General features: G+C 35.0%; 1 protein-coding gene across 1 annotated transcript in view; it reads left to right on the forward strand.

The window, feature by feature from the left end:
- Positions 1 to 16,958, forward strand: part of SPAG16 (sperm associated antigen 16) — a 984,605-nt gene that overhangs the window by 26,701 nt on the left and 940,946 nt on the right. Inside the window, 2 exon segments of the mRNA XM_055121268.1 lie at positions 1,366 to 1,503; positions 13,150 to 13,257. Coding sequence (XP_054977243.1) covers positions 1,366 to 1,503; positions 13,150 to 13,257 — 246 coding nt within the window.

Consider the following 16,958-nt stretch of genomic DNA (forward strand, 5'->3'; position numbering starts at 1 on the left):
AACATTTGTCACTGCTTCTCAGTTCCTTCTGGGAACTCTTGATCTACTTAATCTGCCAGCCACTGCTTTCATATCCACCCTTTATTTTATTGCCCTTTCTTAGTCTTTATTTAGTAACACCCTTTCTTAATCTTGAAACAGTTTTATAAGGGTTGTTTATTTTTCTTTAAATTAATTCCCTTAGATAACCTCATTCAGCCTCGTGATTTTTAAGTAGTATACATTTACTTTGATTCCAAATTTAAACTGCCCACACTGACCATTTCTTCTATTTCTGGACATTCTCTTCACTTCAGTGTCACTGGACAGATTGCATTTAATTTGAATTAAAAACATTCCTTAACTCCTCAAACCACCAGACTCCTATTACCTTCGTGGTCATCTTAGTACACGACTATCAGTGGAAAATTTGGGAGTTATTCCTGTTCTTTTCCATAATGTCAAATAGCTGATCTATAGAGAATCCTATTGCTTCCACTTTAATAACATGTCCTAAAGGAATTTTAACAGCATAATATCTACACTATTCAAGCGACCAGTCTTTCTTATTGCACAGTTTCAGCCCCTTCTAAGTGGTTTGTTTTAGTCTTTCTCATCCAACTCTAGCTATTTCAGTGTAATTTCTTCAAACAGACCAATCCTTTGAAAACATAACTCAGATGTTCTGTCAGTTTTCTGTCACTACCTGCTAGTAGCTTCAGTCTGATTCAGGGTAACTTTCCCTTTCCTTCTGGCTTGCTTTTATTTACCTGGCCCTGAGCAACCTTTTGCTACTTTCTCCCCTGGTAATTCAGTCGGGTTCAAGTTTGCATGTATCAGCCATGCACCTTTTTCTTCTTTTTCGTATAGAAAGTGTTTGGTCTAACAGCCTTTGAGTGTGGTTTTCCATCAGCTCAGAATGTTGTCTTCCGGATAATCACATAGTTCAGTCTCTCATTTCCTTCAGGTCTCTGTTCAATCAAACTCCTTTTTAACCATTATATATTAAATCACACTACTATTCTCTCATTTTCCACCTCCAACTCATTCTCTAATTTTACATTTATTTATTTACCTTTATTTTACTTCATAGGTCATTTTAAAATTAGTCTCTAGATGTAAACTTTAAACAGTTTAGAATCTTGAACTGTTTTATTTACTTCAACTGGAGATATTAAATTATATTTTATGTACCGAATGCATGACATTAGAACCTAATAATTTGTTAATGTTTTGTTTCAAAAATATATTATTAGTATTGACATTTTAGTTTGTTGCAACTATATTGCAATTAACATCACCTGTGACAACTTTTTGAGTTGTATATCAATTATGTAAATTTTGTAAAAAGAAAACATTAAGACTTTTATGTGATTTTTCTTCTAGGTATGAGAATATACAAAAGGGAATAACTGATGTCAGAGTTTCTGGGAATGTTCCAGATGTTTATACCCAGAATATGCTTTTAGAAAACGAGAACAGAATTTTGAAGAAGGACTTGAAGCATTTCAAACAGGCAGCTGAGTATGTTTTTTAAAATGACTTTTCTTTTTTCTTTAAAATTGAGTTGAATGAGGATAATATATTGTAATTGGTGGTAATGTACCAGAGTTTTTATTCTGGAGAAATAAAATATGTAAATTCTAGTTGGAAATAAATGCGTGTCTTCAGTAGCAAAATCATTGAATTATAAAAATTGCAATTTACCAACAAGAGTGAGAGTACTTAGAGAAGGTTTGTGTAGGAAATGGTTAAAAATGTTATATAATATTCACTTCCTTTTGTTTTCTTATATTTTCTGTGGTTTGCAAAATCTTCCCTGAGGAGAATAACCTAACTTCTAAAAAAAAATGACATAATAGAAAGCAGAGAGAAAGTAGGAGTACATTCCTCATAGAAGAATTTCAGTATTTGAAAATTCCCCAAGAAAATTTGTTTGATAATTTTATAGTAGAAATGTATGCGTAGCTAAGAAGCAGCAGTTAGATGCCAGATATCTCTGCTTTTTTATCATTTATAAGATTAATAAAAGACTTGAGTTTTCAGTGAACAAGTTTTAATGACTAGTATTATTCTGACAGAGACAAACATGTTGACTTGAATTAAATCTATTTTAAGATAAGATTGGATAGAAAAATCAATGCTTAGATTTTGAGGAGAGACAGTTTGTACATTGTTTATTAATTTTTTAAATACGTACTAAACAAGAATTTATTTTAAATAGCCATTCTAAAACCAAAGTTTACTATATTAACAGAGCTGCCATCAATAATTATATTTTAAGAATAGAGAACAAAACAATGGCAGTAATGAGGCTAAAAGTAAATTAATTAAATAAAGTACTTTTCAAATTTAATATCAGGCCTCCTCCAAAGAGCCCCCATTTTCCAGTAGCTTGGCAGCCACACCTACAAACTGCCTCCTGTGCCATGTAATCCCATCAATGACCAAGATCTAGAGACTATAAAACAATGTTCCTGGAAGTGCATGGCTGCTTATAACCTAGTTCTCCCTCTCAGAGAACCTGGCAAGGTACCGAGAGCATCTTGCCCACATGGCAGAGCCTGGCAAGCTCTCTGTGGCTTATTTGATAGGCCAAATACAGTAACAATGAGTCTCATTCCCCTTATCCTGAAAGAGCCTCCAATGAGGCACTGCTGGGAAGAACAAGTAAAGAGAGGCTGCTAAAATCTCAGGACTAGGACAAATGGAGATGTTACTGGCGCCTGCTCGAGCAAATCGATGATCAACGGGATTACAGTCATACACTGATACACACTTTTCAAATATGGATCTCTGTTTATTCAGTTGTGTGAGTTCCAAAGTTCTCCAACACAGTTGTAATATGCACTTATGGATATATCTTTACAAGTAAAAACAAATATCATAATACCTCGTCATGTAGTATTTGGCATTTTATATTTTGGATAGATGTGTATGTTGTTCTCTAGAATGAAATGTTACTAGAAATACCAGACTGTATTTTCAGTTCCCTTTCTCAGAAGTGCTTTGCACTATTGCCCTTGACACTCACTGTGATATTTGTATAGATAGTTAATGGATGCTCTGGGAACTTGACACAGCAAATTTTTTCAGAGTGCTGTCTGGCATATTGTTTCAGTTCCTTATCTCTTTTGAATTATTGCTTGAGTTTGCAAATTTTCTTTTGTATAGAAACTCATCCTATGAGTCTATGTCTGTTGAGTGTTGCCCTAGTGACATTAATAACCATTGCTGATTCGTGGTTTGTTTGTAGACTATTATGTTTAATAACCATACATTAAGCCACATATTACCCTTGAAATTTATTAACTGAATGTTAAAAGAAAACATGATGAACACAGGTAACATCCAAATGAAACCTGACTCTACTTACTAAAGTACCAGATTACTGACTACTTATAAAAATTTCTATACTTACTAAAATAGTTTTGTTTCAGTGGCCCATGTTTCTCAACTATATCTATTTGACATAATTTAAAACTTAAAAATTACAAAATCAGGGCTGTAACAGGTAGGAAGGATGCTTGCCTTGCATGCTGCAGCTCACCCAGGTTTGATTCCTGGCACCATATATGATCCCCTGAGCCCCACCAGGAGTGATTCTGGGTGTAGAGTCCTGGGCACAAGTAGGTATGTCCTCGAACAAATAACCCCCAATCAAAACAAAACACACAAAAAAGCCAAAGAAAATCAAAAGTATTTTATTGGTTTTAGTAAAGCTGGCAGAAATATTTGTCAATTTTGCTTGACTCATTGCAGATACCTAATATGTAGTTCATTGATTGAATATTTAGCACATTATGTTTTCAGGGCACCTTTCATTATGGTGTGTACTAGCTACAAGCCTAATTCTACTGGATATATTTTCAGAAAATAAAGAATAATAGATTTTCTAAAAAATCTCCAAAATATATCTGTCCTACTGAAAGTTTCCTCCAATTATGTTTCACTATATAGGTATCTTGGAGATATTTTTTTCATAATAAAAATTGGTGATAGACATGAGATTACTCTAATAAATTTAACCTAAAGTTTTCATTTTAAAAGTTAAGGGCATTTCTTAAAGCAAGATAACTATAGAGATTCAATGGCTTTCTAATAATTGATATTTAAATTTTATTAATTTGTATGCTTATTAATTGTATTATCAGGATCAGACTCAGATCTCCTGCATTTAAAGCATCACATTGTAGCTGAGCCACATCTACTGTCCAATATTTAAATTCTAAGGGAGTCCGTTTATAGATCTGTTATATTTTGCCCTTGATAGTCCTTTAATGAGGTATCTAGATAAATCAGAAAAATAGTTCTCTGAGTATGGAGTATGAAAGTTATTGTGGAAAGAATATTGAATGTAGAGTTCAAATATATAGCAAATATATTTTGCTACTTATTAATTCAGTTGTCTTATTGTTAAACTATGTATAAGATTATACATATTATTACTGACTCCTAGGGAGTGATGTGATAATTAAATGGGACAATCTATTTTAAAGAGGTGTGTAATCACAAAGTGCTTTGAAAATTTCACATATTATTACTAATATCTCTATAGGCTGTCATCCCTAGATTTTTAAATCATCACATCATTAATATTTTTTTAATTCAGCAATGATGAAGCACAAAGGCAGAGATGAAAGAGAAAAATATTTCACTCTAAAATATCATTTGCATTGCTATAATTGAAGCAAGAAATTAACATTTTCTCATAACCATTTTTAATTTTTGGACAGAGATTTTCCATGTTTTCTATAAATATAGAATCTTTTAAATCATTAAACAATTTCCAGTGTTTTTCAGGGCTTAAAATGTGTCTGATTTTCATGATTATTTTAAATGAAAAAGTGTGTTTACACATTAGATTATAGAGAAGACTGATGTAACAAATAGTACTTTGTGTTCATTTTTGTCACAGGACAAAACATAGTTTCTACTAAAATACAGATAAATTGATATTTTAATTATAGAGGTGTGTTATCTAAGAGGATTCCTCTGATTAACAGAATTGTTGGTTAAAGACTCGGAAACATCTCTTAAAGTTATAATATTTTTTGCAGTTAATACTACTTCATAAGCCGTTTATTTGGTGGTTGATATGACAGAATGTTTACCTTATCTGATGTTAAAAAATATTTTAAAATTAGGAACGTGTTTATTAATTTTTTTACTCTCTTCAGCAGCAATTTGTTTCTTATGTCATAAACTTTGTAGCTATTCTCAGTTGTATTATTTGCTCCTTAAAACACCATTGTAATTATACCTTAATATCTTGTAGTATGGTTTTAATATTTACTCCCAGGCATCTGCTTTCTCAACACAGTTGCGCTTAGTCCCTAGCACCCCAAAAGCAGTGTTCCGATGAGGGGCCTTGTTCATACATCTAAAATGTTCTCAGGGCAAGCTGTGAGCTACCCTGGCATCGAAATGGGCCAGGCCAAAGCGCCACAATACTCAACTATAAGTTGAGAACATGGTCATACACAAATGCTGTCATGATCCAAAAGTAACGACGAGACTAGGACCCTGCTGGCGTTAGGAAGACTAATCTGGCCTGAGGACTGTGGTCTGGAATATACAGTGAATGTCCTCAAGAAGAAGCAAACTTTAAGTCTGATGTATCTCTTAATGTGCTCATACAGAATGACATTGCTAGAAATATTAGAAGAAAATTTACTGTAACTATTTAAGTAGATTACTAGCTGAGGAAGGAAGAAAGTGACACACCTCTGTTTGGATCCCACATAAGATCCTTGAGTGGATCTCCTAGTAATCTGGAGTAATCTCTTTAGATGAGATTTTGTTATCTTCTGGAGAAATGGTCTTAACCCTCTTCGTTGTTGATTTGTTAATGTTCAACCCACCTTTGTGTCACCCCCCATGTAACTGCTATATAAACTAAGACTGTAAGGGGAGAAGGGGCAGAGGTAAGACAGAAGCAAGGAGAAGAGACAGAAGTGGAAAGAAGACACAGGCAAGACAGAAGACACAGGAGAAGACAGAAAAACTGAGAGAGAGGACACAGAAGCAAGAGAGAAGACAAAGAAGCAGGGACAGAGAGAGGTCAAAAGAGACCAGAGGAGAGACAGAGACAGAGAGACAGACAGAAGAGAGCACAGCGGCACACACACAGAAGCAGAGCACAAGGAGGAGCCATCCTGATCTGGTCCATACACAGCGGCTGGAGAGCACTGAACACGAGCGGCGAGAGAGAGAGAGAGAGAGAGAGAGAGAGAGAGAGAGAGAGAGAGAGAGAGAGAGAGAGAGAGAAAGAGAAAGAGAGACACCCCGAGAGCCCTCGAACAACACACCACACACATCATCGCACTCTCCTGCGTGCACACTTTGTATTTTTTACAGTGGAGTTTAATACATTTTCCAATTGACCATTTGCTTTTTTATAGATAGATTTTCAGTCATTCTTGCAGGGTTGGTTTAGTTATAGGAAATGTTTGTTTGTTACAACTCTTGTTTGTTACAACTTTGAGGATACTGGCTATAGGTTGGTAGATTTTTTTACTACTCAGTAATTTGAATATGTTATCCTACTCTTCTTTGTTGGTTTCATATGGAAGATCTATTTTCTCTTCCACCAGTCATTCTTTTCCTTTTTCTTTTACTTCTCCTTCTAATATTCCTGTAACTTAGACATTATTTCTCTTGCTGTATTAATTACCTTACATTTTCTTCATTCTTTTGCCTCCTTTTTTTGCCACTTTATTTCTTGCTACTGGCTTCTATTTTGTCTTCAAATTTGCTGATTGAGCTCTCAACATTCAACATTCTGTTTCTGTGGCTTGCTTTTGTATTCTTTAGTTCCTTCAATTCAATTTGTATTCCTTCTTTCATAGTCTGAATCAATTCTTATTTGAGTTGATTGGATTTCTTTTCAGTGATTGCTTAATTTCCATTGCCATTGAATGGAGTGTGATTTGAGGTCCTTCTCCACCAGGCTCAAGAATTTTTATGAACTTGGAGACTTGCCTGTCCTTCTGTTCCTGTCTGGCAGTGCAGCTGAATTCCTTGGTTTCCCTTTGATCTTAAAGTTTTGTGGATGCTGACAATGAAGCTTTAGTTTCCTGGCTATCTGAGTACTGATCTGCTTTGTTATTTTACACCAGTGGACTATTGCTTATGCCTCTGTTATTCTATTTCCATTGCCATGTGACAGTATTTCAGTAGCACACACAGGTAGAGATTTGGTTCCTCCCATTCGTTGGTGAAGCTTCTATTTGTGAATTCTGGCTTAGAGCATGTGGGTTTGGTGGAGAGCAGCAGTCACATGGATGCAGTTGAGGTGCCAGACGTCCATGTGGCCACTGTGACTGGGGGTGTTCTTCCCAAGGAAAAGCTGAGCAGGAAGGAGTTTCCCAGGTCTTGTCACTACACCTGGTTGGGAGGATTTAAAATTGGCCTCAACTAGCTTTAGTCCCAGTGGGTGGGCGGTTGGCAAACACAGGTGTAAGAAGGGGCCCTGAAGTCAGCTGACACAAGCACTGGGTCTGGGAGAGTTCTCTGGTTGGGAATTTTTGTTGAAATTAATTGACCTCATCATTGTGTTGGAGACTCTATTCTGTCCCATTTATCTATCTGCTTATTCATGCTTATATATTCTTGAATAAATCAGTTTTAAGTAAGCTTTAAGTTTTTAGAAGTAGGTACTGTTTTTCATCTATTTTTTTCTTTTTCAAGATTGTTTGGCTCCTTTATGTTCCATATAAATGATTACCAATTTTAAAAGAAATGATGAGATTTTTATTGTGTTAAATCAATAAAAATTAGGAAGAGAGAGAAAGAGAGAAAGTGTATATTTTGGTGGGGGATGATTGATATATTTATAAATTTTTGTCTTGAGATTAGTTTAGTAATTTGTTTAGGATGTCTTTGACACTGGACTGGAGTGATAGCTCAGTGGGTAGAGCGTTTGCCTTGCATGCGGCCAACCTGGGTTTGATTCCTCTGTCCCTCTCGAAGAGCCCAGCAAGCTACCGAGAGTATCCCGGCACTCGGCAGAGCCTGGAAAGCTACCCATGGCATATTCAATATGCCAAAAACCGTAACAAGAAGTCTCACAATAAAGACATTACTGGTGCCCGCTCGAGCAAATCAATGACCAATGGGACAACAGTGCTACAGTGCTAGTCTTTGACATATATATTTATGAAGTCTATGGGAATGTAACCTTTTTCATACAACAATTTTATGTATATACACATAGCAGTTTTGAATTTTCAGAAAACCCAATGGGTCCCTCCTGGTAAGATGCACCAGGGCTCTGCAACACTGCACTCAGCAATGCTCAGGAAGCTTTGTGGTGCTCGGGATTGAACTGAGGTTGGTTGCATGCAAGGTATGGCCTTTAGCTCCTGTACTTTCTTTCTGACCTCTAAGCATATATTTTTACTATATTGCCGTATCATAGACTTCATTTAATAAGGATCGTATTGTGGTCAGCATGCTTTGTGATCTAGAGCCTACGGTTGTACATAGCAGATAGGGAAGCTTAAGTGAGTATGTGCTAATCGCTCTTGACTCTTTAGTTAAGCTTCTACTATTTTTCGCATTGGTTAATTAATGATTTTTTGCCCATTTCATGGCTGTGCATTTAGAGTATATATCATTTTCCCTTAGTGGTGGGAATTTAAATAACTCTCTAGCTAAGTTTTGCCCCATTTAGTATGTTATCTTCTGTTTCTTGAGTTTTACATTATGGAAATATAATGCATACCAGAAAACTTTGTTGAGGACCCTGAAGATATGACAAAAATAATAGTACTAGGATTATTAATTAGGAAATATTTTTTAATGATAATATACTTCAGCTTGTTTGAGAAAATATAATCAAAAAGAAAACTTATTGCTTCACAATTTGATACTGAGGCAAACTTAGGTGCTTTACTAAGCGGCCCCAATTTCATTTACAAAATTCACTTCTATAATAGGTCAAAGAGTACCCAGCTTTTCCAAAGACCTATTTAATTTAATGACTTTCAGAAAGAAACACTATGGAAATAAAGATAATAATGAGGCCCATAAAATTTCATGCTTTGGTGTTTAGGTAATTGCTTGTTAAATTAAGAAGGCATTTTTTCCCCCCACTACACATGTGTGTACCCTATTCTTTTTTGACTTAGATTATAATGAAACTTTTCCTTTAATCTGATTGAATTCCATTTTGACAGTCTAACGCTTATACTAATATTAATTTTACTGGTCTAAACTAATTTATTTATACAAATGGAAGATATAGTAATTTTAGTAGTTATATTCCAGTTTAATTAGAAGTTACTTTAGTCCAACTTTATACATAAGGAAAATGCATGACAGAGATGGCCTACTTTGGTGCGTGTAAATGAAAAAATGCTTTTGTGCTTCCTTTTTTCCTAAATATTGTTAATAAAATATTCCCAATGAATCCATTATAACTATTTTTAAAAGTATATAGGTAAAACTCTATAACTATAGAGTTATAGTCAAGGTTTTTAGGCATCTACCTTGTATGCTGCTGACCCTGGTTTCACATTTGTCACTGTACATGGTCCTCTGAGCACCTACGAGAATTGATCCCTGAGCACAGAGCCAGAAATAAGCCCTGAACACAGACTCGCACTCTATAAATGTATTAATATGTTGAAGGATTGCATTTTTGTAATAATACTGTTGTAATGTTAAAATTGAGTATCTTAATATTTTATACTTTATACATTGATATTATGGATTCATGAAATAGAACAGTGTATTCTTTCCTAAAGAATAAGAATGAAGTGGGGAGATAGTAGAGAGATAAAGATGCTTGCTTGCATGTGGCCCATCAGGGTTAGATTTCTGGTACCCCATATGGTCCCCTGAATACCTTCAGGAGTGATCCCTGAGCACAGAGCCAGGGGAAAGCGCTGGGCACAGCCAGATGTGGTCCCAACATTTGCCTCCGTAATAAATAAGGGAAGCATGATGTGTTTGTTATGATATACAAGTCTAAATTAAAGGCTTCACCGAATAAATCCTTGTAATTGAAACAATATCTACTTTGGTGTCTGTGAATTTTTTAGCATAAATTTGCAATATTAGTATAATGAAAAAATGCCATAGAATTAAAAATATTACCTTCTTATTGAATAGTTTATACTTTAGATTTAGTGCAGCCTTTACTTTTTATTTAGCACATGTGCAGCAGTAAGGTCATAATAGGAGAAGCATCACCATGAAATGAATTTAAATTGTTTTACTGAGTAGACTTCATTTGTGCAAACAGAAAGCAAGTCCCTGAAAACCAATTTAATGGTCAGAAAACTTTAAGGTCTAATACTTCAATCAATTCCTATGCTTGCTTTCTTGGAATGAGTACAAATGGACCTTAACTGTATACTTTAAAAGTGAGTTGATGCAATGCTGCACATTTGTGGTTCTGGTTAAGAAATTTTGCAGCATTTTTTTTAAGTATTTTAACCTATTATTAAATATCAGATAAGATAAAACATAAGCCCATATGCATAATTCATTGAGTTCTTTAGAAAACTTAAAATAGATCTTAATGAATGTGACTCAGTATAGGCCCAAGGGCCTTGCATTAGACCATGAGTTTGAATCCCAGAGCTACCCTTATTTGTGGTTGTAATCCCAGTTTGCTGTTGTCATGCTTGGTAATAGAACTGTGTGTACCCCTCACACCCTGCCCTGCGCCCAACCCCTCTCATATACCACAAGTAAGTTTATGAGCTTCCACAGCAAGTAAATATGATCCTGACATAATACAACCAGTTGTAAGAATTCTGCAACTAAGTTATGTGACCCCTAGCAAACCATAATAATAACCACAAAGGGAAGGAAAAAACATTCACATTATTTTCTAAAGATAAGTATTACTAATAATTATTAATCCTGATATATTTTGGTCAGATAAATAAAATGTTTAATCTCTCAGTAGACTGCACTAAACTAGCATAATTATATGAAAATAATGTTTATAGTAGCGTACGAGTATACATGCACAAGATTGTTATGTAAACTAGTTTATAATTCTAAGTGAACTAGAAAACAGTTGGCCTTCTTGTCATTCACACAAAATGGCAACTCAGCCACTAATATTTTCCAGCCACTCTACTTCTTTTCTCTTATTCATTCACTACTCTCTGTCGAATTGTTGTGGTATCCAAGAGGCTTTCCCATTTTAGATTCCCCTTCACTTGCATGCACGCAGAAATTTAAAACCTGGAAAGTGATAATTGCTTTACTAATAATTACATACCACAGATCAATATTCAGGACTATTTATCTTAATAAAGTTGAGGGCTAGAAGATGGAGTAGACCGTGAGTACTGTGTCACATTGCTCACCTAGAATAAAGTCTACACTATTGACAGTAAGAGAAAATTATTTTTGGGTTACCTAATGAAAAATGAAGGGGTGAGGGAGATGGAAAGAAACATGGAAAGAAACAAAAGATACTTTTGCTGTAATGTTAGATAATACTTAGCCATTGTTTCCACACTCCCCGTTTTCCGGTTTTTTGGGCCACATCCAACAGTGCTTAGGGTTTACTCCTGAATCTACGCTCAGGGATCATTCAAGGCTGTGTGTGGGGAACCTCATGGAGTGTCAGGGATTGAACCTGGGTTAGCTACTTGTGAGACAAGCACCTTCTCTGCTGCAGTATAGCTGCACTCTGACCTGTGAGTTAATCTTGCAGCAAGAATTCCTAGTAGCGTACGAGTATACATGCACAAGATTGTTATGTAAACTAGTTTATAATTCTAAGTGAACTAGAAAACAGTTGGCCTTCTTGTTTTCTAGAAACAAATGCTCCATCAAGAACCTGAAAACCTGGGGCTGGAGCGATAGCATAGCGGGTAGGGCGTTTGCCTTGCACGCGTGCAATCCGGGTTTGAATCCCAGCATCCCATATGGTCCCCTAAGCACCGCCAGGAGTAATTCCTGAGTGCAAAGCCAGGAGTAACCCCTGTGTATCGCTGGGTGTGACCTAAAAAAGGAGGAAAAAAAAGAACCTGAAAACCTTACTTCATCCCACATTTGGGAACATACCAGTCACCGCTCCTCAGCGTTTTTTTTTCTGACGGAGTTCCTAAAGCATAAATCTCTTCGTGGGCACTTATTCTATGTAAATTAAAATTCTGTATCACCAAGAATGTAGATTTACTCTATTCTTTGTACTTTTGAGGTGCCAGCACTCTAATTGAGTCCATTCATCTTTCAGAATGTGAGGTCTTTTGTAGCAGCACTTTATCAGTTAACCAGGACTGTTTGATTACTACATTCTTATTATAAATTATGTTTAACATTACCAGATTGAAACTAACCTGTACTATGGAGGTGGGGAAACATTTTCATTTTTCACATGAAGTTTTGTCTTAAAATACTCTTGCTTTATGTCAGGGATTTTCAGAAAATACAGAAGGTGCTTCTGAATTTTAACATTGACATTGAAAACCTTTTCCATCAAATTGCCAAGTATTGTAGTGATATGGTCTAAAATTTCAAATTTTATATGCGTTACCAGAATGAGTATTATTCCAGAGCTCAGAATATTTATGTTTCTTAATTTTATAACTAAGTAATCCATTATATTAGCCATGTATTAAAGGTAATTATTTGTAATTATGTTTAGTTTTGCTGTTTTATTTATGGTTCTATAAAAATTGTTTAGAGATAGATAAGTTATGTATTTTTTGCATTGCATCACTACTTTACTTTCCCTCACTTAAATGAATTGTGAATAGCATTTTACTGCATTTTTCTCCTATTCCAGTATATGGTTATATTGTTTGGTATCCACTCATGCAACTTTCAACAGAATATTTGTTTTTTAGTTAATTTTTTCACTTTTTTAATACTGGATTTGAAATTATGGCTAAGTAACTTTTGCGAAAGAAATATATTATGATGGGGGAATATTGACACTTCTGTGGTAGTATGATGTAGTAAAGTTATACCCATATGTGTACAAACATTTACATTCTAAAACTATAAACTGTTGAACATTTAAACAAAATAATAAATTATTGTTAGCACAATGATAATTAAATTAAGAATCTATAAGCTATTATTGTTGCAATACCAATTAAATTGTATTGCTAGTATTGTTGCAATACAAATTAAATTGAAAAAACTATCAGTGATTTTCAGAGTTATTTTTGTTGATATTTTATTATCCAGCAAAGCCAGAATAGAACTGCTGAAAACTCAAAAGGAACGTGATTTTCATCGAATGCACCACAAACGATTAGTCCAGGAAAAAAACAAGTTAGTCAATGACATCAAAGGGTAAGCTGCTAATATTTATTGTGATATTAGTACTAAGTAACTTGGCTATGGCAGAGGACTTCAGATAAAGTTTCTTATCCGACATTTATTGAGCTCCTACTTTGTACCCAATAATATTTTGGGTTAATAATTTTGTAGTAAGATGCTACATTGGATTAAGGGGAGTAAGTTTAGATCGTTGTTGTCATTGTACGAGCCTTATTTGAATGTATCCTGTGGGAGGGAATGTGTTTTATGTGTGAGAAATGAGCTGCCATGTACTGAATTTCTTGCTATTCATGAAGGTGGTTGCTCTAATCAGACTGGTATGTGAGAGGCCTCAGGGACTTGTTTCCTAGAATTTAGTTCTAAACTATGAATCGACAGTGAAGAGTGAGGGGAGTAAGTGCTTTGGACAGAGCATGGGTGAATCCCATGGAGAGATATCTGGCTATGAAGGGACATGTCATGTTCAACAATTATGCAAAGTGCAAAGAGCAAAATGCTCATGTGACTTGCGATGTGTTAGGTGGGAGAGAGTCATACACTATATGGCTTACAATAAAGCTTTAGACATTATTTAAAAGCTCTTTTGATTTACTTTCCTCCTTCGTCCCTCCTGCCAAAATATAACCCCCCAAAAAAATTATAGTTCTTATCTAAAAGTCTGCTTATTTCTAGTGCAGTGTTTTTCAACTAACTTTCAAGAATGTTATTAAATATATATTATCTGCACTATTCAATAGGATACCCACTGCTAATGGGAAGTTATTTTTTTTATTTTTTTAAAGAAATATTTTATTGAACCACCGTGAAAAAAAGAAAAAAAATACAAAGCTTTCAGGTTTAAGTCACAGTCAAATACTGATTAAACCCCCATCCCTTCACCAGTGCACCCGTTCCACCACCAAGAACCCCAATACACCCCCTCCCACCCCACCCCCCATCTAAGTAGCTAATGATATTCCCATTATTCTCTATATACCTTGAGTACATTCCATATTTCCATACAGAACTCACTACTATTGATTGGAAATTTTCCCCAACAATCAGGCCTGCTGAATAGTCATCATCTAATAGTTTCTCTTCATTGCTGAGAGTGAAGACTTTGAGTCCTCACTCAAAGGTTTTGGGTTTCTAATATTTTAGCTCAGTTCACAGTCAAAATGGATGGCTACAAGAATCCGCTCTGGTGCCAAAATAGGTTAGGAGACCTCAGGATCACAGTCTATAGGCACAGAGGGTCTGCTTCTCGTGCCTCGGCTCCGGTTCATCTCTGGGCAGAACGCCCCCCCTCCCAGGACCACCTACAGGCTACGTCACTAAAGAAAGTCCTACCTCCTGGTTGAGGGGTCTTAGAGGGTGGCTCTCACCATGTGGCTGCTGCCACTGCCACCATTTTCTCTCAGAAAAATAGGGTGGAGAGGGAAAAAAATCCCTCCCCGGGCTGCACGAGGTTGTAGCTCAGTTCACAGTCAAAATGCATGGCTGCAAGAATCCGCTCTGGTGCCAAAATGGGTTAGGAGAACTCAGGATCACAGTCTATAGGCGCGGAGGGTCTGCTTCTCGTGCCACGTCTCTGGTTCATCCTGGGAAGTTATATTAAGTTGTTGCAGTGTGGCTAGTACAACTGAAGAATTAATTTTCTAATTTTATTTTTAATTAATTTATGTTTAAATTTAAGTAGCTCCACTTGAGTAATGACTGTTATATTGGACAGTGCAACTTGGGGATAATAATACTGATGACTCACTTTGGTAGGTTATTATGGCCATTATTTCCTAATCATATACTGCCTTATGAATCAGTGTGCTTTCATACTAAACAATACACTGGATACTTAAGTTTTTCTAATTTTTCTTAAATTGAACATCTATGAATAATGTACTCTTCTAAGAGAGATCTTAATTAAAATTAAGCTCTTAAGAACATTTATTCTCTATATCTATGGAATCATTTTAACTTCATAGTTTAGTTCAGTGTGGCTTATAAAATTATCATGTCTGGAGAAATTCATAAAAATTGCAAAATGAACAGTTTTTTATTTAACATGAACTGAAATAAAGTACTATTTAATTAAAACAGCTTGGATTTTGTAGTCAAATAAGCATAGGAGATCTTGCTCTACAACTTGCATTTTTGGCAACAATTCTAATTTTTTCTTGCTTAAAAATAATGATCATATGTTATTTATTGATGTATATAAATACCTGATATAGTATCAGGAACATAAAAAATGATACTTTGCATATGTCTTAATATTGATATATATAGTATATTGCAAATATTTGATTTCATATCAATTTCCTTTCTTCCCTTTATGAAGATGTCTTTTTAACTGATTTTGTAATTTGTATTTTAAAATTAAATTTAAAAAAATTGTGAATTTGTCAAAATTCCAGACAATGTAAAGTTCTGTGACTCTTTTGAACTTACATTGAACTACTTGAACTATGTTATTTTAAAAATTTTTGTTCAAAGACAATTACTGTGAATTCATAAATCTATATTTGCCTCAGAGGAAAAAATCTCAAAAGATTTTTGTAGTTTGTATATGTGTCTATTTGGGCACATACACACACAACTCAAAAAAGTGAATTTGAATTATAGCACATTCTTCCAGAGATCTCAGGTTTTACTTCCCTACCACTCTATGAGAATACGAGTATGCTTTAATACTTCAGTATGTGGGTGATGACATCCTAAGATAAACTTGTATACAGTTATGGCAGCTAAAACTTTGTTGCTCACTGTGGCTGTTTAGCTGTTTTATTTCTAGCATAAGTATATTTTTGTGCTTTTGAATAATTTATCCTCTAGTCTATGTTTAAAACTATATTATACTTATATTTAAATATATTATGCTTAGCATTATAAAAAAGAAAATATTTGAAAATTCCAGTGTAAAGTAAAATATCCTAATGTTGAATTTATTATCATTGTGAAAAGGATAATTATTTGGTTTACAGAAAACTTAAAACATTCATAATATATCTGGAATCATAAGGAGTCCTGGTTTAAAAAAAATCAAATTATATAGTAATGAAACTATTCTTGGTATATTTTCAGATAACCTTTCTGTTTTCAATACTTAAGAATAGTATCAATGGGGCTGGAGCGATAGCACAGTGGCCAGGGCATTTGCTTTGCACGTGGCCAACCCAGGTTCGATTCCCAGCATCCCATATGGTCCCCCAAGCACTGCCAGGAGTAATTAATGAGTGCATGAGCCAGGAGTAACCTCTGTGCATCACTGGCCGTGACCCAAGAAGCAAAGCAAAAAAAGAAAAGAAGAATATTATTATATCAATATTTAATTCCCTAGGTGAGCTAGTAATACCTGTTTTCTAAAGAGCCTTAAAGAATACTCTCAGCCGTCAGTTTATCCCCTTGGTAATCCATGCCATAGTGGCAGTGATGTTCTAATCCTAGGTAAAGATTTACCTTAGAATTGCTCTAAAAATGCTTATGAGCTTATAGATTTTTGAAACAGTCAATCTGACTTTCCAGTAACTAACTTTTCTGCCAGGACAGAAACCAACTACTAATACAAAGCTCTTTAAGGAAAGGTACCATAATTCAAATGTATGTTTGACATACAACAAAAATACACTAATGAATTATTCATAAATATCACACTTTATCACTATATCACTGTCATCCCGTTGTTCATTGATTTACTCAAGAGGGCTCCAGTAACGTCTCCATTTGTCTCAGCCCTG

Source organism: Sorex araneus, chromosome X, assembly GCF_027595985.1.
Source record: "Sorex araneus isolate mSorAra2 chromosome X, mSorAra2.pri, whole genome shotgun sequence".
NCBI lineage: Eukaryota > Metazoa > Chordata > Mammalia > Eulipotyphla > Soricidae > Sorex > Sorex araneus.